This window comes from Cuculus canorus, chromosome 4 (genome assembly GCF_017976375.1).
Source record: "Cuculus canorus isolate bCucCan1 chromosome 4, bCucCan1.pri, whole genome shotgun sequence".
Lineage (NCBI taxonomy): Eukaryota > Metazoa > Chordata > Aves > Cuculiformes > Cuculidae > Cuculus > Cuculus canorus.
In genome coordinates, this window is record NC_071404.1 from 28,273,445 (window position 1) to 28,299,103 (window position 25,659).

Genomic DNA, 25,659 nt, shown 5'->3' on the forward strand with positions numbered 1-25,659 from the left:
TTGTTCCCAAAGCTCTATATCTGTTTCAGTGCTGCTTTCAGTTTTGCAATTAGCGCTGTTTGTAGCATATATTGTAAACCAGTTCAAGTAATGTGACCAAAAAAAAGAAGAAGTATTCTTTTTTCTCATCTGACAATTGAATTGGGCCCTCCAAAGGGATACAGGGAAATCAGAAATAAGCTGAGAGGAAAGGGAGAGGTAGAAATTGCTAAAACTGACAAAAGCATTAAATGAAATGTACAACTAACCATCCCACAAAGACTATGTAACCCAGTAAATTCTAGAATACATCTAGTGATTATTATTTTCTGTGGCATTTCCTCGCATCTTCACATTAGTATCTCCATTGGTAAAAGCACTGCCACAGCCATGTCCTATTGAGAAATTCATTACTGCAATTTTACAGATTAAAACAATAGAGGCAAATGGTTTGCAAAAGGTTATAAACTATGTTGGTATGTGAGGGCTGAAAATACAGCACTAAGATCACTCTTAGAACAAACACCTATTGACTGCACCTGCTCTGGCTAAAGGTTGCATTTGTGGTTCAGCAGACAACCTGACTGCAGGCAGACTGATGAAGATTTTCAGCTGCCTCTGCTCCTCATTGCTTTTCTTTTCCTTCCTCCATCCCCTCAGTTGTTCCAGGATAACTGTTTCTGTGTACACACAGTAAACCATAGTCAGGTGTTGGGCCAAGTTAAAAACAACTGTAGGGTATTTCGCTGGGTTATATTTTCAGCCAAATCTGTTGAAGGAAAAGTCTAAACTGGCATGGCTACCAGAGGAAATATTAATCATGTTACAGCCTTGCTATAGAGTGCCGCGGGATAATCCACTGTATCATTTGTAAGCACACAGGCTGAGAGAATGATGACAGCTCTAAGGTCTGAGGCAGAATAAAGGAATTGGCAATATAATTGTGAGAGACTGTTGGGGGGACAAACTGAAAAACCTAGAACGTGCGAAAATTTTGGGAAGAAGAAAACTGAGATTATCCTTTGTGTTTCTACAGTCCTGAGATCAAACAAGCTCAAGTGACAAGCTGACACACCAGCCATTGTTAGTGCTAGTTGTTACTAATACTTCTTAGGACTTTCTAACAATAAAGACTTCCACAGAACATAAACGTCACAGAAAGAAGTTTCTACAGCAGAGCAAACACCCACACACAGCATTACAGAATTTTAGAGTGATAGTTCTTGTGAAATCTTTCTCTGCACCCTCTCATAATACTCCAACATGCAGAGTAGCATACGCAGAGCCACTGGATAGAGCTATACGAGGCAAGCTCATAAAAATTTCAATATTACATTTTCATTTGTGGATTTTTAAATAAACGGGCTGTTTAAGGTTTCAATTTCATACAATCAAGAAAATAATGTAATTTTGTCTTTCATTGTTCAGTTTTCATCTTTATCTTGCAGGTTATTGTAAAGACTGCATTTTCTTTCCTCGTTTCTCTCCAGAGATGGCTTTAAATCTGAAATTTGCTTCTTTATGTAGTAATGAAAACTGAAAAGAAAGCAAGAATAATCTAGATTTTTTTTGTTATTTGACTTGACAAACTTATATTGACTCCATGTAGCAATATTTAGGGAAGTTGCCTCAATTCTATGCAACATTTTGTATTACTGGATGCAGAGCTAGCTGCACACATTTCTGACTTCCCATCTTGTTTATAGTTCAAATGCAGATACTGTTTTCTTGAAGCAGGTTCCTGTGTATAAGTACAAAGATGCATAATTAACCTGTAAAAGGACTACATAGGACCCACAGGCTGAGAAACACATAACATCTTAAAGGAGAAAAAAAGGCCTCAGAGGTGATCCTGGCAAAAGGCAGCAGCTCAGTTCTCTTGAGGTTGGAGACTGAAGAATGGCTACAGCTCTTTACATAAGATTAAGGCCTACTATAAACTGGCTGAAATGCTGGCAAATACCCACTCATCCGCCTTGCGGGGACTGAGTATAAGGATTTATGACAGTGCAAAAAGCCATTTCTCACTCACACATTCATGAATATTTCATTCGCTGTCAAAAGGTGGCAATTACAGATGAGCCACAAGAGGAATGCTCTTCTCCTGGAAGCAGCAAAAAAAAACCAAACCTATCTTATAAAAGGAGAATGAAAAAAAAAAGATGGAAATACTGAATGAATTGCCTGCCACATGGAAAAACATGCAATCTGTTTCGTGGCAGTGAGAATACGTGTCAGAACCAAATCAGATGAAAAAAAATGGACTGGCATCTGTTCTGTGGGTTCATGCAGATACCTTATGTTTTTTCATTCAAAAATCACAGGTCCAATTAACTATTCCATAATAGCTGCCACATATGGTGGCAACAGAAAAGAGACAGCTAAAGAGTTACACTTGCACAAGACTTAGAACAGCTCACTGATATCCAAGAGTACCATACCTAACAAAGAGCTCACACAGAACTCTGAAAGCTGTTTAGGCAGAGAAAGGAAATATAATGTTTTTATTCCAGTGAAAGTGGAAATGGGAACAAATACAAAGATACCATTAGATTAAGAAGACTCTTCTTATCCATCCAGAAATGAATAAAGGAGGAAGCAGATGCTGTTGAATTTCACATCTCTTTCAGGCCCAGCAATGCTTCAGTCAACATGGCCAAACTCAATTGATATCCATAAAGATGGACACATACAGTGTCTACAATGCAGCTGAGAACTTTTACTCAGTGTAATCATTTGTTTTGTATCAGACAAATTATTTTGACCCAAACAGTCACCTACGTGATTCTGTGATCCTAATCTGCCTGTACTCCTCAGCCTGTGAGGGGTAAGTCTGACGCTTACCACTGTGGTCTCCATGAGGCCAGTGGTAACTTCTCACGGGACAGACAAACTTGTGAAAGATTTGTATGTCCCACTAACTGAACTTTCATTAGTTTTTAACCGGAGACGGCTAATAAATTACTAACAAAGTGGGCACTAAAAGAGGTTAAATATAAGCTGAAAAGCATCTAAATTCTTGGAAAAATCCTTTAATCACTGTTGAATGTAACCCTTTTCATTAAATTCTGCACAAGATTGTGTACTCTTATTTTCTAGAGGAGTCTTGCTCTAGTAAGATAAAATGTTCCCTCACCTGCACCCTTCCGGTTTTGAGTCCAGGTGCACAAGTCTGGTAGGAAACAGTGTTAATACTGCCACAATGTTTGTGAAAATGCAAGGTTTTCATAGAATTATAGAATGGTTTGGTTTGGAAGAGACCTTAAAAATCATCTAGTTCCAACATCCCTGCAATAGGCAGGGACACCTTCCACTAGTTGCTCATAGCCTCATCCAGCCTGGTCTTGAACATCTCCAGGGATTGGATATCCACAACTTCTCTGGGCAACCTGTGCCAGTGCCTCACCACCCTCATAGTAAAAAAAAAAAATCTTCCTAGTGTAAATCTCCCCTCTATCAGCTTAAAACCATTACCCCTTGTTCTACCACTGCACTTCCTGATAAAGAGTCCCTCCTCAGCTTTCACGCTGTGTAGGACAGTGTCAAATGCTTTGCACAAGTCCAAATAGATGACGTCAGTTACTCTTCTCTTATTCACCAATGCTGTAGTCCTGTCATAGGTTACCATCAAATTTGTCAGGCAGGACTTGCCCTTGGTGAAGCCGTACTGGCTGTCCTGAATCATCTCCCTGTCCTCCAAATGCCTCTGCAGACTTTCCAGGAGGATCAGCTCCATGATTTTCCAAGGCACAGAGGTAAGACTGAACGGCCTTAGTTCCCTGGGTTTTCCTTATTACCTTTTTAAAAAATGTGAGTTATGTTTCCCATCTTCCAGTCAGCAAGGACTTTGTCAGACTGCCAGACAAAGACTTCTCAGATGCGAGAGCAGCCTAGCAACTTCATCTGCCAGTTTCCTCGGGACTCATGGATGCATCTCATCAGATCCCACGGAATTGTGCATCTTTGGGTTCCTTATGCTCTCTGAAAGCTTTTTATTGAAAGCTCCTCTCCTACATTTGTAACATTAAATTAAATAAATCTTATTTTGTAAAAACAAACTGTTTTGCTAGCACATATCTAAAATTGCCAAACATTAACAAAAAGCCACATTCATTTTATTATTTTCTATAAACAATTATTTAAATCATTTAAATGAACAGTATTTATTTATAATAACATATTGCATGTGTGGGAGGATGACCTGTTATCCCTAGATAACACACCAACTTAGAAACCAGAAACCACAACTTAAAATAGATAATACACACAGCAAATCATTACAACAACAGGGCTGGAGGCAATCAATCAGTAAAATATGCATTCATGAAATAACCAGCCCTCTTGATTTTCCTTCCTGACTCCTTTTCTTCCCTTAACTCCCCTGAGCAGGATGAAATGTTTTCAAAGGGGCATTCCCATGCCCTGATTCTTCTAAAAAAATGTTTCTCTGCTTGATAACCTTTTAATTCTGACCTATCTGTGACTCCTCCCAACATTCACACTCTGAAAGAAGATTCTTTCATGATTTGGAAACATTTTCATGAACAGTACCTTAGATCTTAGTATCTTAGAAACAGTACCTTAGACCTTAGTATCTTAGAAAGGGTGAAACCCAGCACGCAAGTTTGATGCTGCCTGCTACGGTAAACGCTGCCTTCACACCCACTGGACCACAGATATCATTTTGGCCAATGTAGGATGTCACTGCCTACATCTCTATGTTATTTTTGTAACCTCAACTGTTTTAATTAATGTCTTAAAAAATCCCTTCCCTCTGTACATTGACTTCTTCACAAACTATATATACCAGTAATTGTAAAAAGTGTCTATATGTGGGCAGGAAAAGGACAGGTCTCTGAATGGGGAAAAACATTCCTTCCAGCATCTACTTGCTCTTTCCTCCTTTCCCTATATTTTGTCCCTGCTTTGTCCTTCCCCTACACCATATCTGCCATCTACCAGCACACTATTGAAAAGAGTTTAGCAACAAAGACTTAATTTCAGGCTCTTTTATGTAAGGGCCTGCACCTAGGTCCAGTGCCACCCCTAGTTATTGGGAAGGTCTGTGACCTAGGAAGTCTTTCTTAGACCCACCCACACTAGCTGAGCCACAACATCAACAGAAAAGGTTTCAGAGACTCTGTGACTTTTCAGAGATGCGTAAGCCAAAATTTGGGGATTTGGAGATTAACCTCTGTAGGTATGTCCACAGGCACACGAACTTTAGAAACAGAAGTTCCCCTAAAGTAAACACATTTTCTCTTCTACTTCCCTTATCTCCTAGCTTCCAACAGCCACAACAAACAGCTTACCACTTATTAGAGCAACCTTCCTGCTAAATTTCAAGTTCCATTGCTCAAATGCTTGGAGACGCTCAGAACTCTTGGTGATTACAAGAATGCTTCTTCATAAGCAAACTGGATTTTTTTTTAAGTTTTTGCCAAGACAGATAGAAGCCATAAAAAAATATAAATGGTGCTTTCCTGCCCCCCCATTTATACGTATCTGGAGAAAGCGTTCTCTAAGAAAACATGTTAATCAACTCTAAATGCAGGCACTGAGGCCAATGCCACATCATTACCTTTATATTTGTCCCCTTTATACTGTTTAAGCTTGGGAACAAGTAGTAAAGGCCAATGGCAAGACAAATGGCCAATGACAAGATGGTCAATGTTAATCTTCCAGAAATACATGAGCATTCCTTTTTTTTGAAGTCAGATGTAAACTAGATGGTTCTTAACATCTCATTTTTATCTCATGAAGAACGTGTTCTAGTCATAGGACAGCAAAAATAGGTTGGGTTTTTTCTTCGAACAATTATCTTTTCTCAGAGTGGGAGCTGGGGTCATTTTTCTTGTAATTCCTTTCTTCACGCAAATACTCTGTCACTTTCTGAATCTGCTTACTGTAGATTTTCTTTATTCGTATGTATACATTTATTACTTATTCAATTTTCTATTTGAACTTTCACTGACTTGATTCACTGTCCTTTTATTCAGGAAAAGAATTCAGGTATGTTCAGCACATTCACTGAAACATTGTTTCAAACATGACCTTACATATGACATCTCTTTCTGTACATAGGTATTTCCAGATGTATATAGGAACTGTTCAGTGCTATTTTACGGATACCTTAACCAGACATTTTTGCTACTTTGAATCTCCACCGTGTGCATTATACCTGCCAGCCATTTCACTTTCTTGTTGCTGTAAATCAGTTACCTTTCACCTTGAATTAGTGCATTATCAATTCGAGGGCAAACTTGAGCCGCATTTATATTGTGCAGGAAACGCTTTACTAAACGTTTCTCAACAAATGTTGACTGACTGCTACTAGCAACTCTACCCTCAATGCTTCACTTCAGAAAGAATCAGATCATACAATTACTATTGTTATAACTACTGGTGAAATTACTGCTATTGTAAGTTACATTGACAGGCACAAAGGTCACAATGAAAGAAAAAAAGCATTCATTTTTTCTACTGGTCTGAGCTTTTTCAAGTTACACACACCCTGTGTGTTCCTCAGATTTTCTGCTAAACAGTAGCAATTGTATTGATTTCCTTTGTTGAATGTTTTCAATCAACAATGAAAGACACAAAAATCAATAATAGTGGTAGACAGAGCACACTATTTTTATAGGCAAGCATTCACAACTTTATCACACTCTCTTCCTCCCTGATTTTTTGTGTTCACTTTCAACAGTATTTGTCTATATGTACTTTTCATTAGCTGGACTTCCAAGGTTGTGTGGTTCAAGTCACAACTGTGCTTAAATGAACCACAACTAGATCTAAAAACTGAAGGCTGCATTATGACTTGGTCATGTATTCGAAGACAAATTTAACAACGGTGTGTTTTCTTGTACTTAACCAGTCTGTTCGACTCCCAAGCACTCAAACCCAAGACAGGGCAACATTTAAAAGAAAATACATAATTCCAAACATTCTAGATAAAAAGCACTTCATCCACTGAACATTCCCTCTACTTTATTGACTACTAAAATGTTTAAGTTCATAATCATAGAGTCACAGAATGGCAGGGGTTGGAAGGGACCTCTGGAGATCATCTACTCCAACACCCCTGCTAAAGCACGTTCACCTAGAGCAGGCTGCACGGGAACATGTCCAGACAGGTTTTTAACATCTCCAGAACATGAGATTCCACAACCTCTTTGGGCAGCCTGTTCAGTTCTCCATCACTCTCACAGTAAAACTTTTCCTCATGTTGAGGTGGTACTTCCTGTGTTCCAGTTCGCACCCACTGCCTCTTGACCTGTCACTGAGCACCACTGAAGAAGAGTCTGGCCCCATCTTCTTGACACCCACCCCTTATGTATCTATAAGGATTGATAAGGCCCCCTCTCAGTGTTCTCTCTTCCAGACAAAACAGACACAGGTCTCTCAGCCTCTCTTCACAAGAGGCGTGCTCCAATCCCCTAATCATCTTTGTGGGTCTCTGCTGGACTCTCTCCAGCAGTTCCTTGTCTTTCTTAAACTGAGTAGCCCAGAACTGGACACCCATTACAGATTTTGCATATTAGATATTGACTTAAATGTATGCTGATAGCTTCCTGTTCAACATCTTAAAATAAAAATCCTCATTAGCCATTTGAGCAAGATCTACGTGATTCAGTCAACTTTCCTCCTAAATACTCCAAAACCTTCAATTAACTCTAAAACATTGGTTTTATATATTGTCTTGTTATTTTAAGAAGTGTACTGTGATAAAGTAATATCAAATAAAAATTAATTGCACTGTAAGCAGAAGAAACAAAGAACAGAGATAAGATAAGAGTGCAGTTCACAAAATCTGAAAAGGGAAGTAGCCGCATCACTTTTCTCATTCATTGGTTATACAAAACACGACAGACAGAGATCTCTCACTTTATGAAGTCTGATTCTTTTCTGTATTTTAAGAGGGCCTGAAAGAAATTTTCTTCCTCTCCTTCCTTGTACCTCACCCCAAATTTGTTTTAAACTGTTGTTGGCTTATAATGAAAGACACCACACATATTTCTGGATTTGTTTTTTGGACCTGATAGTTCATCCTAGTTTATGGCTATCATTAAAATGAGACTTTTTTTTAATGTATATTATAGAAAATAGACTAAGACAATGAACAAAAAAACCCTAAAAATAGAAATTGCCATTATGAGTCATAACACAGCAGCTCTTCGAAAGATATTTGACTGCATACAAACTGTTCACAGCTTCTTAAAACCTTTTTCCTATTAACCTGATTTTCAATAGTTAATTTCCTCTGCGCCAAACATACCCCGCAGCCCTATTCTGACCTTTTTGTCTTTCTACAAGTCTTTATCTGGCTACTCTTGTGTCTAGCATAGATAGTACAGCACAAAAAAATTATTTGTTACATAAAGACAATGACATGACAAACTCCTTCATAGGAAAGAGTCTAAAAATCAAAGAAAGTAATTTTCCTTCATTATACTATTTTCTCCCTTAGAATGAACCTGAGAGAAAAAAAAAATTAAAAAAAAAAAAAGTCAAATTATAGCAGAGAGTTTTTTCCTCTTGCATCTAAAGATATTAGATCACAACTAAAGTGAATAAACAATAACAAGTGAAATTAATTTGCAGTCTTTAATCAACAAGAAAAATAATATTATACCTAAAGACACAGGATAGAAGTGTTACAATTTCTCTGTTCTAATGCCAATGTCTTGCTAGGTCTGGGCTTCTCTAGCTATTAATATGACAATATTCCTTTCTCTTCCTATCCTTTACTTGTTTTGTTCAGCAGGGCTATAAACTTTCAGAGGCAGTAGACTACCCCTCAGTGCATGTTTCTTCAGCATCCAACATAAAAAAGACACAATCTCAGGTAGATTGTTTGAGACCTAATTGAAGAGAAATCACTATATAATTTTACTTTTAAAGATGCCTGACATGAAGTACTGTGAGTAAACAGACACACAAATGCAAGGTGCATTAGAATTTTAGCTTGAGAGCATATTCTACTTTTTAATTTACATTATCCTAATACTATTTTCTAGGTAAAGTAAGTTTGACCTCCAAAGATTTGAAACTCTGGGCATCCATCAGTGGGAGGCATTTCTTCAGCTTTCTGGAATACACTTCTACACAGAAGATTAGTGGAAGCACTCAAGCTAATATTTTCTGCTTTGTAAGACAGCATGACAGCAAAGAGGTATCATGAGAATCCATGATCTTCAAATCTATTCCCAGCATAAAAAGTCCAAAATAAACAATGTACATAGGCCTTCAGGAACCTATATAGTTTGCCTGCTTTACCAAGTTATTTGATAAAACATGAGTATTCACAGAGTGCAAGAAATAAGGCATCATTCCATGACTCTGCTGCATTATGCATTTATAGGCTGACCCACTGTGGGCTTCTCTATTGATTTTTAATCTTACATTTTACATTAATTTTGGCTTTATAATACGCACTTTTTCCTCTCAAAAATCTGAAAACACTGCACTCTAATGCCTTTCAGAGTCTATTTTGGTCTACTTGAATGCAATAGGTGAAGCGTGTAGGACTCACAGAATCCAGTGCAAGTGAGTTGCTATAAATAAACACCCACTATGCTTCAGTAACTGAACTTTGGCCTATTTTTAGTGTCACACAATGGTAAAGTTCACAAGCTTAAACCCCTAAACACACTCAATAGCTCTGAGGACAGATCCTTCTTACAACAAAAAAAACACCACTGCAGCTATTGGTGGTAACAGGTTGCACATTAATACTACTCAAAAGGACATATTGCTGCCTTGAGTGTTTTAGAAATCATTAGTTAAACACATTGACTAGTTTAAGATGCTCTTGAACCACTTGTTTTACTTTTCAGGACCGAGCCACTCTCTCTTAGCAGTGCTGCCAGACTGTGTTAAGACAGGTCTCTTAAGACTGATTTTGAAGTCGTATTGGAAATATCTTATCTATTCACCCAAGAAGGAAGAAGTTTCATAATGCTTTTAAATAAACAGCCTCTTACTAGCCAAATTATGAGTCAGTAATAAGCAATCAAAAAGCCTTATTGCACTTCAGCTTTTCCATTCTTACAGAGGTTAGAGTTGTAGTTTCAAAAATTACTTTTACTGGAAAGCAATATTTTAAATGTACTGTCATGTATTTTCTTAAAAGTGCAGGGCTAGCTGATTGTACATCCAGCTGCTAGAATTAAATACAGCTTGTTAAATTAACACATTTTTACTGCCACACATTATCTTCATTTCCGTAAGGCAGAGAACACTCTTCAAGAGCAACAATATTGTGGCAGGGTTCAGAAACCCCAGTATCTAACTACACTGTGTGTTACACAAACACTGAAGATACTCTGCCTAGAAACTTAATCTCCTTCATGTGTTAATGAGCACAATGTTTATAACCACATGGAAGATAAACGTGAAACAGACCTAAGTTTAAATAACACAGCAAAGCTATGTAATGACAGCACCCGGGATGCCAAATATTAGTGTTTGCAACTTCCCTTCTTGTTCTTGTAACACATTGTTATAATCATTGCTCCCATGGCTGCAGCAGCCAACACAGACTCTTTCGACCATGCCTAAGAATAGACATCTTTGCATCAAATTAGTTTTATTTCTTCTCTACAGCGTAAGTTGCATTTGTCAAATTATGTTTTGCATATATTTGAAATAATTGCACTACAATATATCATCAGGGATGCACTGGCAATTAGAATGAAACTGCTGAAATTTATCAGAGGAACTAGTGGTTATGTCAGGAATAATTTTTCTCCATCCTGGTGTATGAAGACACCATATGTTAAAAGCAATCATAGTCCCAAACAAGGGCTACAGCTTATGGACACATCCCCATTCATTTTCATCAGAATCTTCCACAGTGGCCTTCCTGCTTCCCTTTCAGTGTGTTTCCACTTCCCAGATTCCTCCATTCAACACACCTAAACCGGGCCCTTCTCTTTCTTCTTCGTATCTGCACTCAACACATACAAAGTAACTTCCTCCTATGATATCAAGAACTTTTCATACCAGTGAAGAGCTTTCTCCAGATCTCACTGAGATGAGTGATTAGGGGATGGGGGACTGGGGTGAGAGGGAAAGTGTTAAATAATTACTTTATGCAGCTACAAATCTTCTTTAAATCATTATTCTTGGCTTTGAAATACATCTGATTGCCTGCAATAATCAGGTGCTACAAGAAAAATAGTAATCACAAAAATTGCTCCATTGCCTACAGAAAAATGTATTCTCTTTGAAGAAGAAAGCAGAAGCTAAACTAGAATAACTAGGGCTTAGCAAACTAGATTCAACAAACCAGCACTTCATCAATCCAAAGCTACAGTTCTTCCTGTGGTTGCCACTCAATCAACATTTTCAGTGACACCCATGACTCACTCTGGAGATGTATGGTTACTTAAAGTCAAGTCAGACTCTAACATAATCCTGCATCATGTTCAGTCTCACACTGGACTTTCTCCCAACCAGTCTGCAGGGGCCAGAACAGTTTCCACAAAAAAATATTTTAGAATAAGGAAAAAGAGAGGCTTTGGGACCTCCAGAACAGAAACCAGGACACGGAAATCCACTTCCAGCTTTGACATTAAGAGTTAACCTGAGAAGATTGCTGCTGTGAAAACAAAAAGAAAACAAAAAAAACCCCACCAGACAGAATAGAAACAAAGGAAAATCCTGACTCTTGAATCTCAAAGTATTCTGACTGCTACCCAAAATCAGAGAAAAAACCTGCATGTTCTAAAATTTAGTAACTTCTATTATTTTTAAATTAGCAAGACAGCTATCATAATGTAAGCCCTGCAAGAAAGATGTCTCTGAAAGAAAGGGAAAAGGAAAGGTAAAAAACTTAACCTTTCACAACTTTATTTATTTGGTTGATTTATGAGCTTTGCACTTTTAACATGCACCACTCGCTCTCAGAGAGTTTGTGAAAGTCAAATTCCAAACAAGGCAGAGTAAGTGAAGCAAGAGAGAACTGGATTTTTTTTTATTTTGTTGAATATTTAAATGCATCAATTTATTACATGAACTCGTCTTTCTTACTTTGTTCTATGATTTCTAGAGGCAGCAAGTAGTTCAAGGCTGTATATTATCAGATTCTTTAACTGGAACAATTGTAATACTGAATTGGATCTGGAAGACTATAATTAATCATGCACTGAATTAAACAGGGTTAATTTAAAATAGTTTTCAGTAGTCTAACAAAGACACACACACAGATGTATTTGGATTAAACAGGTCAGCCAGTTTAATGGCCACTCTTGTTCTACAATTACCCATGCTGCCTTACCTCCCGAGTCTGAAACATACATCTCTACACTTTTTTTTCCGCATTAATTTTCAGTCAGCTTAGTGAGCTTAATTGGTCAATCAAGGAATCACTCTGGTGCAATGAAAATGGCTGGCATACATTGCCCAGACGGACTGGATCTTCCACCAGCAACTATATTTTAGACAAGCTTACCTCATCTCATAGAACTTTTTTCATATGCATTTTGTCCCTTCTAAAATGCATAGTTTTCAGCTTCTTGGTTCTTGTCAAGTTAAGTGAATCACTTATTCAATTCCTATACTCTCTTCCACTGAATTTCACAGTGGACAGTTTGGAAATGGAGGGAAATGAAACTAAGGAGAAAGAACTCTACCCTCTCTTCCCCCCCTGCAGAAACATCAGAGAATGTGTACATATTTAAAAAAAATAAAAATCCTTTCTTCCTTTTTTCAGCACATTTTGGTTTTAGCACTGTTAAACTCACTGATCGTTATTCAAATCAAACTCAATGAAAAAAGTGCATGCACGTGATATAATGCTGTGGTGTTATGTAAATGCAAAAAACAAGACATGCTTTTTAAGCTTCCAAAATTTTGTCACCCTGACTATATCCTGCTAATCTAATACCATAGAATATATTTAAAATATTAAATTTCATGAAGCAAACGGCTTAAAAAAAGGAAGTATAACTTAACTAACAGCCACCGTACTTTATGGCTATATCACTCATATCCAATGTGTTTATATTGCTACAAAGCATTCCATTGCAGCACATCAAGACTGGAGAAATTGGGTACAAGAATTTTGGACAACCTTTTTTAAGAAAATAAGCTTGACTTCCCTAATATCACAGATTTATTCCACATAGCGGCAATATTTTTCCTAAGCTAACTCCAACAGAATTCTCTTATCATGGGAGAAATGTTGTCAACAGCTTTGACAGACAGGAGTTTTGCAATGAGAAAGTCATAGTCTGAGTTTGGATCTTCCCTTGACTGATTAGACAAACAGTATTTTACTACAATTGGCTCTAGTCACTGACTGAGTTTCATTTCCAAATACCTGTCATCACCGTCACTGATGCATTCAGGAAGAGCAAGACTACAGCCAAACAGCATGATGTGTTGATAGCAGCTGAGACGATGGAGATAACTGAAGAACTTCAGGAACTTTTCCATTTCAATACTTTTGACAATGGAAAGAACTGAAGTTATAGTAGTGTAGTTATATGGCAGCATTTGGCACTGGCTGTTGGTGATACTTATGCAGGCACCTGTGAAATTAAAATAATATATTTAGAACAGAAATATCACTATCTAATAGATGTTTTAAAGCATATTTTGAATTGGCTAGTCAGTATATAGAAGAAATGAGCAATGCATGTACCTTACAGGGAGGACAACATTCCATAATGCTATCTTAATACTGACAAAAACTAAATACCTATGAACAGAAAGGAAACTGGAGAAGATTGGTAGCTTAGTTTGGAAAACCAACTAAACTCTTAGATATTTTCACAATTCTCTGACCTCCTACAAACCTGGAGTAAAAACAAATTCATTTCTGACACAGGTCAACTGACATATCATAATAATAGCCTGGCTACAGCCAGCTTTGGCTGTAACTGAGAATGGAAGTCATATGAAAACATAAAGGTTAATTGGGTTTTGAAGCTGCTCTGGTTTTGTGTTTTCATAAAGTTTCTCTTTTTTGGCATTTCCATAAAGTTCCTCTTTTTTGTAACCACTCTACTTTGCAGCTGGCTTTCCTGCCAAAACATCAACTTGCTTGCCTGTTTTTCCCAAGTTGATAGTTTTACCTCCACAGTCTTTCTTCTCTATCCTAACATCATAGAATTATCTGTTTTTACAGGATGAACACCTACCCCCGTCCTAAACTATCGTCCCACTCTCAAACTACCAGACAAACCCTTCTCTGCACATGCTCTATTGTGTGCATATATAGGCTCTCAGCTATACATGATCAGCAGGTTAACTTACTATATGAAGTTCTTAAGAGTGAGTTTCACAAGCCATACATCAAATTCAGAAATTTCATCAAGTAAAACTATTAAAATCTAATATTACAAGAGCACCCTACTTTGATGAAGGCCTTTCTAGGCCACTTAGTAGGGCTCTGGCAGCATTTTTTTCCACACTTGGAGCACATCCGCATTGTACAATAAGCAAGGACCTCAGCCCATTCTCAAGACCAGACTCTAACACTAATCATGCTGTAAACAAATCAAACTCATGGTAAATGTCCACCCCAACTCTAGCCTTCTGAATGGGGAAAACTCTTGTGCACATTCAAGCCCTAGGACTCCTGTTCTTATTATCTAAGCAAACTGGACATCAGCAGCACTAAATGGGGTATAACTTTCCATCATCAAATATTTTGGGACTGGCTTATTCCAAGAACTATGCCAGTCATTTACACCTGACCACCTGACTTGATAAAAGCCCGGGATACAAAGCACACAAGATGCAGCTCTAAGGATTCATCACCTCTGTCTCTTCTTCACCTTTCAGTCTAGACACAGTCTTCACTGTCTAAATGCACTAATGGCAAATTCTGGTATCTATGGACTAATATAACCTTACATAAGAGTAGAGAAAGCAAAGCATAATGAAGAAAAAAATTCATTAAAGTTTTTTCAACTTGCACTGTCTTCAAAGGGATAGACAAAAAAGGTGGATTTCAAATTCTATCTAGAGTTGGTAAAAAATAATCCCTATTTTTTCAGTGCCTGACAAACACACTCAAAGTTCCTTCTGTCTTTTTCCTCTCCAGAAATCTCAACAAACACTAAGGAACTGAATCTTGCTCCATTGAAATAACTGCATGTCTATCCCCTCATTCTGATCAAGCTAAAACTATGGCCACGTGTTCTCAAGTTAAGATGCTCCACTCCTCAGAACTGTCAAAAAGAAATCTTAGCACCAGTGTACTCCTATTTTCTGCTAGCAAACTCTTCTTACTCCAACAGTACAGTGACAAATTGATTTGTTAATCAAAGAATCACACTTTCTCCTTATAAATCAGGGATAGATTCTCCATTCAGAATTAAAAGTAAGTGCTGGGAGATCAGCAAAACAGTGGTGAGCCTCCAAATCAAGAGAACTTTCAAAAACACAGAGTGTAGTTTTCAAAAGTGACTATATGAGTACCACATGTTAATGATTTTCAGTGTAACTTTTGCTCTGAAGTTGTATGGGTATTTTTGAAAAATACTACCAGGATGATCATCAAACCTACCTGCTGTGAGACCAAAATCTGGTGATATTAAAATAGCTTTCCAGGGAAAACGAGAAAAAACATTGAGAGAAAGGAAGGAAACTCACTTCAGAACTACAAAGTTTTCTTTTAAAAGATGACATTTCTTTTATAACTACTGATACTGTGGCTTTTGTACAGTATCTTGACCTGCTATAAAAATGTAAAATCACCCTTCATTTGTTGCATTATATTTTATGCTTGAACAAACTCATTGCCATTTATTTATACTGAAAAGTTGTTGGGTTTTTTTTCACAAAATTATCATGTATCTATGTTCTCAGGCAAAATTGTCCCTACCACAACTTGTGTCAAGAAGCAGTGACATTTTGGCTGAAAACATGTGTATGGACCGCTTTAGACTTCTTAAAATTCACACAAATGTGACAGAGAAGGCATTCTGGGCTGTAAGCACACATTGCCACCTCATATTGAGCTTCTCATCTACCAACACCCACAACCCCTTCAGCGCTACTCTCAACCCGTTCTCCACTCAGCCATATTTGTGCTTGGGATTGCCCCCACCCAGGTGTAGGACCTTGCACTCAGCCTTACCGAAATTCATGAGTTTTGCACAGGCCCACCTCTCAAGCCTGTCAAGATTCCTCAGGATAGCATCCCCCCCCTCCAGCGTGTCTACACTGCCACACAGTTTGGTGTTGTCAGCAAAAATGCTGAGGGTGCATTCAACCCCACCATCCACATCTGCGACAAAGATGTTTAACAGCACCAGTCCCAATACTGACCCTTGAGGAATGCTACTCGTCACCAGTCTCCACTTGGACATTGAGCTGTGGATCACAACTCTTTGCATGTAGCCATCCAGCCAATGCCTTATCCAGCCAGTGGTGCTGGCAGTGGATCTGTCAAATCCATGTCTACCCGATTTAGTGACGAGGATGCTGCACGGGACAGTGTCAAATGCTTTGCACAAGTCGAATAGATGATGTCAGTTACTCTTCCTTTATCCCTCAATGCTGTAACCCCATCATAGAAGGCCACCAAATTTGTCAGGCATGATTAGCAAAGCCATGTTGACTGTAACCAATCACCTCCTTGTGCTGCAGCAGAGTTTCCAGGAGATTCTGCCCCACGATCTTGATGGGCACAGAGGTAAGACTGACCTGCCTGTAGTTCCCTTTTTAAAAAATAGGAGTTACATTTCCCCTTTTCCAGTCATTTTTAAGCAATTGTACAAGAATGTTTAACTAAAAAAGAAAAAAAAAAAGATGGAAGAATGGACTACATACAGGACCTGTCGTATTAATCCCAGGCACACCCATATCCTAGAATATTCTTCTGGAAAGCCTGGGTTAGACCTTTGTATTTTTAACGCAGGTCCTGAATCCACCTCTTGTATTTTTTGTTCCTTTGTTCACCCAGTTACAAGGCGAGAGGTGAGTGTCCACACCTCTCAGTCAAAAAGTATAATTTCAGGGTAATAGCAATTGTTGTATCACAGTGTTCCTGGATTCTCACTGAAGTAGCAACAAGTACTACAGTCTCAAATGATGGAAAGCTACCTTGTACTCATCCACCCTTAGTTCTGCACTGGACTAATGAGCCCAGAACATCGCCCTCCTGTCTCATTTACGCCAGGCGAAGATGCAGAGCACAGATACATCATTCCTCTCCAAGCTGGCCCACAGACATTTAAGTTGCAGCAGGCAGATGTATCCTTGTTGCTTTGCACAGGATCTCTCAAGTTCCATGCAACTGCATAAGTTGGCCATACTTTGAGGAACACATTACTTCAGAGCAAGGTTGTTTCACCTAAACTGAGACCAGAAGAAAACACAAAGATTCTCTATTCTGATCACTTGCACAAAACAGGTCGCTCCATTAATTCTTGCATCAAGCCCAAAAGCTTGTGATAGACAGAACATACATTTCTGACAGGCAAGTCTTCTCAGTGACAAATTGCTCTGTAAAAAGGCAAACAGCATTCTGCAGAGCAAGGGATAATTTATTGTAAAGGACACTAAAAGTAGGAGAAAAGTTACTGAAATACAAGCAAAAGGGACTGTTAATTTAAGAAGGAGTAGATATTCTAAAATAAAAAATAGTACAGAGATAAGGTAAGAATATATTTTAATGACAATAGTAGTATTCTATTTTTTCCACAAACAACTAGAAAAACTGAAAAATTATACTGACAAACAGCCACAGATGTAAGAAAAGAATGCGGTAAACCTCAAAATGCATAACTATTCTACCAAATTGCTAAATTCTGCTTCATATGTACAGGCCAAATGTGTTTTATAAACTATGTGGCCCTGCAGTATCCAAATGCTAATCTGACTCGTGGTATAACATACTCGTACTATATGTGTTACAAACCAATCAGGAAACAGACTAGAAAAGAAGATAAATGCCTAATACACATAGCGAAGCCTCAACCTAATTTTTTCTCCATTACAGATTCACTAATTATTAAGAATACAAGGCACAAAGTAGATTTGGCAATGCTGGGGGTGGGCAGTGAATGGGAATAACAACAGGCAAAAGAGGTGTCGATAGAACAGCATGGTTCCTAATTATATGGGTCATTTCTAACACTCATCCAAATTAAGAGTTCTCTGTTTATCACTAGCTATTGCCAGATGGACTGAACTGGTAAAAAGGGGTTTCTTCTATTCCAAGAATTGCAATACAAGTCTAGAACTTCATATTCAGTGCTGCTGAAACTAATTTAAACAACACATTTTCCCTTTCACTCTCTTCTCTTCAAATTGTTCCCAGATTGTACTACCTATGGACTGCATCTGTACAAAGTGAACTGAACTAGAGGACTGAGCCAACAGAAAGTAACCACCTACACTCTTCCCCACAAGGCTTTATGGCAGCCCCGAAGTAATGTAACTGGAACTGCAGCTTAAGCTTGGTTAGTCACTAATCACACTCAACCATCCCTGTAATGATAAGGTCATGATTCCAAACCCAACAGTGGTTGTCACTTCTGGGTATTTTAGAGGTTATGCAATCAACTAGCTCTGGACATTAGCCTGCCTGAAAAACAAAGTCTTTCCTAACCTCTCCTGCCACAATTTTATTTCTTTGGTGGACACAGGGTGAAAGACAGAAAGAGGGGCAAAAACTCTTTTTCTCTTGGATCAGATCATTGGGTTGAATAGCTTTTTGGCAGCAAAAGCATTTGTTCTAGGACAAAAGAAGGGGCAGCGCAGTGACAGGAACCAGTAAGATCAGAGCTTGCTCTCAGCAGCTGAAGCAGTGCTTTGGCAGACCATGTCATCAATGCTCAGCACCATAAAGCCCTTCAAAAGAGTTAGAAATATTTCAATTGCCCCAGCAGAGTCAATTCCTATCTGATGAGAAATAAAAGAACATCTTTACTTTAAAAAGTTATTAATAAATTCAGTACAACTCTGTATTCTGAATACATTCACTTTCAAACTTGCCCCATAAAAACAGATCTGCGATCTTTCCTCCTGGCATCAGGCATTTTAAATGTACTGCAGTTAAACGATGCCTTCAGTTAAAGCAACATGAACTGGCCTAGATCCTAGCTAGGGTATGTTTTTACTATAATTGTTGTAGCAGACCTGCAAAACAACGTTCTGTCTCAGATAAGCAAAGCATAACATGGTACAGGAGAATATTTGAAGAGGTAAGTATGCAGACTGGTTTTCATACCCTAGGTCAAATTTGCCAATATTTCAGTTAGAAAATAATCTTTTTAATTAGAGCAGCTTTTACAGAACATCTTTAAGAAGCTTATGGAAAATGAAACAGAGTTCAATTCACAGCAGCAATCACCACTGACTTCATTACAGAACTTAGCTTGGTACATTCTCTGTACTAAGTTGCACAGCTGCAGTCCGTAAATTTACTGGTAAAGCCTGGGTAAAACGCAAGGGAAAATGGCAACACTCACCTGTCTCTTTCAAAGCAAAAGCTGTACCAACATGGAACAAAATCTCATCTTTAATCCTAAAATGTTCTGAAAATTTCTAGGAATCCCATTAAGAAGAGCAAAACCAAACCAAACTCATCCATTTTAAGCTAGAAACTTGTCTAATTTGCCTACAGGAGCAATTTGCAGGCTTCTTGATGTGGGAATGGCCTTCAGAAAATCATTTCTTTCCAATCCCAAGCTGCCATGTTCTCACGACTCTAAAAGGATGTTGTGACTCTGCTTGATTTCAGAGTCCCATGTGAGACATATGAAGCTATAGAATGCCTTTTTTGTCCTCCATCCTGTTGCTATTGAATATCCAGATTGTCATCAACTTCTGCTCCAGATCAAAGGAGCACAGCATTCCAACTAGCACCAGCTCTTTTCAGCATAACTTCTTTCTAAAACTCATTACTGTCTTCAAAAAATTTTAATGCTTTTTTTAAAACTTGCTATGACATCCTGTTACATTTTTTCATTTCAATTAAAAAAGAAGATGGACAGATTTTTTTGACCTCCCTCCAGCTATGAATTTCTCATGTACAGTCCACTTGGGACTGAACATCTGATACTGCATTTCAGATGTTTTCTCCATAACTCAGGAAAAAACCCACAGTAAGTGATTTGCTTCTGACACACACCAATAGATGCCAGGAACTAGGATCTATCCTTTGGAATCCACCCAGCAGGGAAATCTACAAACTGTTTTCTCCTTAATTCAAGTATCAGGATTTAAAATCACCTATTTCACAACAAAAGCATAGTCTCTGCAATCATTTCACATGAATGCTGGTTTGAAAACACAATTTCCACAACTCACAGCCACCTCAATTTCCTGACTCCAGGAACAGCTTGGCTGCCGAGCGTGTACACCAGGTGAGTATTCCCTTCTAAACACCTACTCAGGCCCTCGCAATTTTTCCACGCTCCTAGAAAAGCTGCATATTTGTTCTCTTCCGGGACACATCATACCATAACAGAAAATACCAATCAATTCTTACAGAACAACACACTGTCATATTACACTATTGAAGAAATGAGGAAGAATGCCAACATTTCTACAACTAGGCAGAGCACTCTTTGGGTGCTCTTTTTAACCCCTTGGAAAAGTAGTTAAGTGCCAGATAACAGATCTTAACAAAATTAAGAAACTAATAATACGATAAAAGATTAATAAAATTGATCTAGTAGTGGTGTCGTTCTCATAAGCTTTAACACTACAAGAAAAATAAGGTCTGAAGGAAAATATATTTTTAATTACAACACTCAATACAGATAGAATAAAGAATTATTAGCATTTCTGTCAAGGGAAAATTCAGACAACAGAAGATGAGCATCTTCTGGTCTTGACGGTTCCACCAGTAGCTAAAACATATACATCACCCTCCAGCCAAAAGCTTTCACTATATTAACTACTAATTTGTCTCTCATGGATGTAATTAATTTCTCATCATTAAAATAAAATTTAGATATAATTTCTCTCTCTCCATTTCCCTGGGTTTTGCTTCCTCTTACACAATTTAATGAGAGGATTATGCCTACCAAAATCTGCCTGTTTTCCCAGCTTTCCCAGTATCAGGTGAGGGGGCTGCAGGGCACCCTCTGTGAGGAGAGGCCAGGGCTGTCCTGTGCTGGACACAGTTCCAGCCAGCTCCAGCGGCCCCACCACAGGGCACAGCTAAGCCCCCTCAGCCACGACAGCAGCACCTCAGGGGAAGCACGTTTAAAAAGGGGGCAAAACACTGGCTACGGGAGCGAGAGTGAAAGGAAAAAAAAGTACGAGAAATAATCCTGTGGACACCGACGTGAAAAAAGCAGGAGGGAAGGAGGTGCTGCAGACACCAGAGCAGAGATTCCTCTGCAGCCGGTAGAAGAGATCCTGGTGGAGCAGGCATCCACTCTGCAACCTGTGGAGGACTCTACGCCAGACTAGATGGATGTGTCCTGGAGGAACTGAAGCCTATGGAGGACCCATGCTAGAGCAAGCTCATCTTGAGGGACTGAAGGCCATAGAGAGGACTCAGGTGGGAGCTGCTCTGGGGGGTACTGCAGCCCATGCAGGGGTTCAACAGTGAAGCAGGGCAAACTACGAGGAGGAAGCAGCAGCAGAGGGCAACTGTTAAGGGCTGACTGCAAACCCATTCCCCACCCCTCTGTGCCAATCACAGCAGGAAGAAGGTAGTAATGGTAATAAAGGCACGAAGTTGAGCCTGGGAAGAAGGGTGGGGTGGGAGAAAGGTGTTTTAGTTCTTGTATCTGTTTCTCATCATCCAACTTCATTTTTCATTGGCAATACCTGAAATTAATTCTCCCTAAGTCAAGTCTGTTGTACACTTTATGGCAGCTGGTAAGGGAATTCCTTGTCTTTCACTCAACCCAAGAGACTTTTCATCTTGTTTTCTCTCCACACTGTACTGTTGAGGGGAAAGATTGAGAGCGCAGCTGGGTGGATATCTGGCAGCCCACCAAAGGCAACCCACCATAGTCTAATAAAAACATTCTTTCTTTTCAAATTCAAGGATCATGAAAGAATAATTGAAAACACTAAAACAGTTCTACAAAGGAGATTTAGTTTTTACTCATGCATTGCTGTACTGTCTTTTCAAAGCTTTTCTTTAGCTAGCCCAGATCCCAGTTAGCCATGTAAGATCAGGATAATCTTTATGTGCTTCTCACTGCATGAAGGTGCCCATGACAGGGAAGATAAACCCCATGCCAATGAAGCAGACCTTAAGTAGAAACAATGCACTCAGAGTCACACGGAAAAAATTCAGTGAAATTCGGAAAGGAAGCCCAAGTGAAGGGGCAATTATAGGTCATCTTTCTGTATAGGAAGCTAGGAAGAAGCAAGAAAGAGACAGGGACACATGAAAAATGCAGTAATGAAATTAGATCCTTTAGATAGTTCCTCTTACAGGATAAAATCCTGATGAATCTCTTTGTCAGTCTACACTCATTATAATAAGTATCAATTGGAGCAAGATATAACGTGGACAGAAAATGAAAATAAAACAGTGGAACAAAATACTTTTAAAAAAATACTGTCTTCAGTGATTGGTCTGATCAACATTTCTGTACCATTTGTACTATTTCCTTCAGTATAAAGTTTTCAATTCTTCCAAAAAGCACTCTACTTCGCAACTGGCTGTGCCAGAAGATATTTCGAATCACAATTTTAAATCAATAAAGTGACTTCACAGACGGCAGTTTGGCTGTGCTATTCAAAATATATGAGTGAAACTAAGTCACGTTTTTCTTTATACTTTCAGGGTGGATCCAGTTCACTCAGCTTTGTTTTTAAATCAGCTAGTTAAAGACTTCTTTTCTTTTTCTGCTTTCCCTTACTATTTCCCCTTAAAGACTCCTGAAAATGCTCGTCTTTCAGACATCTGTCCTAAATTTGCCACTATAAATAGTGAGACAAAGAATGCATTTCATTTCTTCAGCAATTTCAAGCTCTTCAGTGTCTGAATTATTCTTGCCATCTATTGGAGACCCCTGCTGTCTTCTCCCCCGAATCTCTCTTATTCTGGATGCAGTGGAAATTACTCTTTATAGGACTTAAGCTCCATGTATTTACATTTCCTTTCATTTTCCACCTTTAGCTTCCCTGCACTTTCTGTATTACAATGTCAGCTTCATTCTATATTTTTTACGATCTTGTATTGTCAATAGGGCTCATATTTTCAGATAGTTCATACATTCCTATTTATACACTTTCTCCCCTATCAAAGCCATGACAATTGGTACTTATAATGACTGCATATTACCCTTCAATGATGACTGCAATTATACTGAGTGCAATTTACCTTTCACAACATCCGTCCTTGCTTGTGCTTCTTTGTTACTTTCTTCTACTTGGATTTCATCCAGTTTTTCCAGCTTACAGTTTAGATACGATTTTTTTAAACTGTTTGCACAAGAAATTTAAAAAGGCTTATGTGGGTGTAAGTTATTCAGATAGAAATCATTTGTGCTGATTTTAAAATTTATAGTAGCTGGGGGGGAGGCATTGTTACTTAGGCCTCAAGAACCATTAATCTTCTATGTCACTTATCCCTCAGTTCCATTTTTTCCCTTGTGGAATGCTGAAACACTCAGCATACAAATGCTGCAAATGCATTTTTATCTAAATTACACACTAATCCATTGTTGTAACCAGGATATCTAGTCATTCTTCCAAAAGTAAATTATCTAAATGAGAGGATAATACTTGCTTTATAACCAATTCAAAATTACATATGTTAATGAAAACATCACTAACAGTGTTCTTAACTTTATTTGCCTGTATATTTCAAAGACTAAACTGAATATTTGAGACTGCCATATCAAGATTTAACCTCTATCATTGCATATACAAAGTGAGACATCCAGTTCTGAAAGGCAGCGAACATTCACAATGTACAAAGTGTTAAATTAAAGCTTCGTCTAATTAGAGGTGCACTACTGTAATAAGCATCAGTTGGTTACCTCAACTCAGAGGTCACAAGTTTGGGAAAAGTTGCAGAACCTCTCTGGCAGACCATGGGTAATTAAGAGAATTCCTAAGTTTCACACTGTGCTCAAGACAGTAAAAAACTGCTTAAAACTCTTCATATCCTTCCATGTGGGGATATAAAGGTAGCAGTAGAACAACAAATGGACCATTTTTCAGAACTACTGAGCACCAGCAGACCTCATGCAAATCAACAGGGGAGATACACGTCAACTACTTTTTGAAAAGCACTGACTTCAGCATATTTGGAATTTCAGTCTTGAGGCTAGACAGCTTCTCTACCGAGAGCAGCTCTTAAGCACGTGCTGAACTGCTTTCTGAGTAAGAATGAACTTAGCATAGGCTTGTGTTGTTCTAAATAGTTGCCTTCCCTTTCAACATGCATCGCTCTTTTGGCCCCTGTAGCTTCTTAAGATTTAATTTGAGAAACACTGTCACTATAACACTGCAAAGATAAAAAGCTTGCTAAACAGACATCTGTAAATGAAGCAGGTTCCAAACTCCAAGAGAAGGAAAGTGGTGTATCCTTCTTCTTATATACTTGCACTTATACCTGCACTCCATTAAAGAAATGCTAAAACTATAGATGGTTGCCAATCAAATAAGAGAGACAGAGTCTCCCTACCTTAGGTTGCTTTGGCAATTTTATTGGTCACTCTAACAAGCAAGTCAACAGAAGTGACTGTGGATGGAGAAAATATTTTTAGAGCCATATGAGATTGCTTAGAATCTTAATCATGCTGCATGACCCCTGCATTTTGACTCTTTGTTCACTAGATCACTAAAACTCAAATATCCACAATGTTATTCCCAGACTGCTTACATTCCATGGTCTGATGTAGCTATACTGCTCAACTGCCCCTTTTCCACCATAGCAAAATGGTTAGGTCATTTCTTGTCTAACACATGAAGAATTGTCCAAAGATTTCACAAATTTAATTTTAGCAAACATTTTGCTAAAAAAAAGGGAGTACTCTTTCAGTACTTCAGAACAGGGTCTTGTCAGCAAGGACTCACGCTGTAACAGGCTTATCCTGAGGGACTGCAGCCCATAGACAGGACCCACACGGAAGCTGCTTTGGAAGGACTGCAGCCAGAACAGAACCCAGGCCACGGCAGGGAAGAGGGTGAACGGGACGAGGCAGCAGAGAGGACTTATTCTGGACTGACCACAACCTCCATTCCCCATCCCCTGTGTGCACAATAAAAAGCACAATATTACAAGCAACTGTCAAAAGCAAAGCTCCCATTTCTAACAGCCTCTCTTGACAAGACTAAAACGCTGTTGAGGAGCTGACAAGTATTTCTGTCTCAAGACTGCTGCCACAGTCAATAAATTTTTGGTAAACACTGTCCGTAGCCAATGCAGAAGAAAAAGTGTGTACAAACAGCAATGCTTCCAGTACCAAAATGCAAAAAAAAAAAAAAAACCCAAAGAGATAGTGAACAATGTACAAACAAGCTTCTCTTCAATCCATGAAAAATAAAAATTTTTCCTCTGCTAGAACTGAGATCCTCTACAGTACACCGCAAAATGGAAACAAGGATTAAGAAGCACTTAAGTAAAAACACTAATGGCTTTTATTTTAGGTGATTATGGGCATAAATGATCTAGCAGATTTAGGGAAATCTAATTTATCAGAAGCACTTTATATGTGAAACCTAATGTCTTGATCCCTAAAGAAAGGCTTAACAGGAGTGCTTTTACGCAGCACAAAGATAACCTCA

General features: G+C 38.5%; 1 protein-coding gene across 6 annotated transcripts in view; it reads right to left on the bottom strand.

The window, feature by feature from the left end:
* CORIN (corin, serine peptidase) overlaps positions 1-25,659 on the bottom strand; it is a 136,729-nt gene that overhangs the window by 73,042 nt on the left and 38,028 nt on the right. For all 6 annotated transcript variants that reach the window (XM_054064705.1, XM_054064707.1, XM_054064704.1 and 3 more), the window contains one exon: positions 13,307-13,517. In XM_054064705.1, coding sequence (XP_053920680.1) covers positions 13,307-13,517 — 211 coding nt within the window. The remainder of the gene's footprint in view (positions 1-13,306; positions 13,518-25,659) is intronic.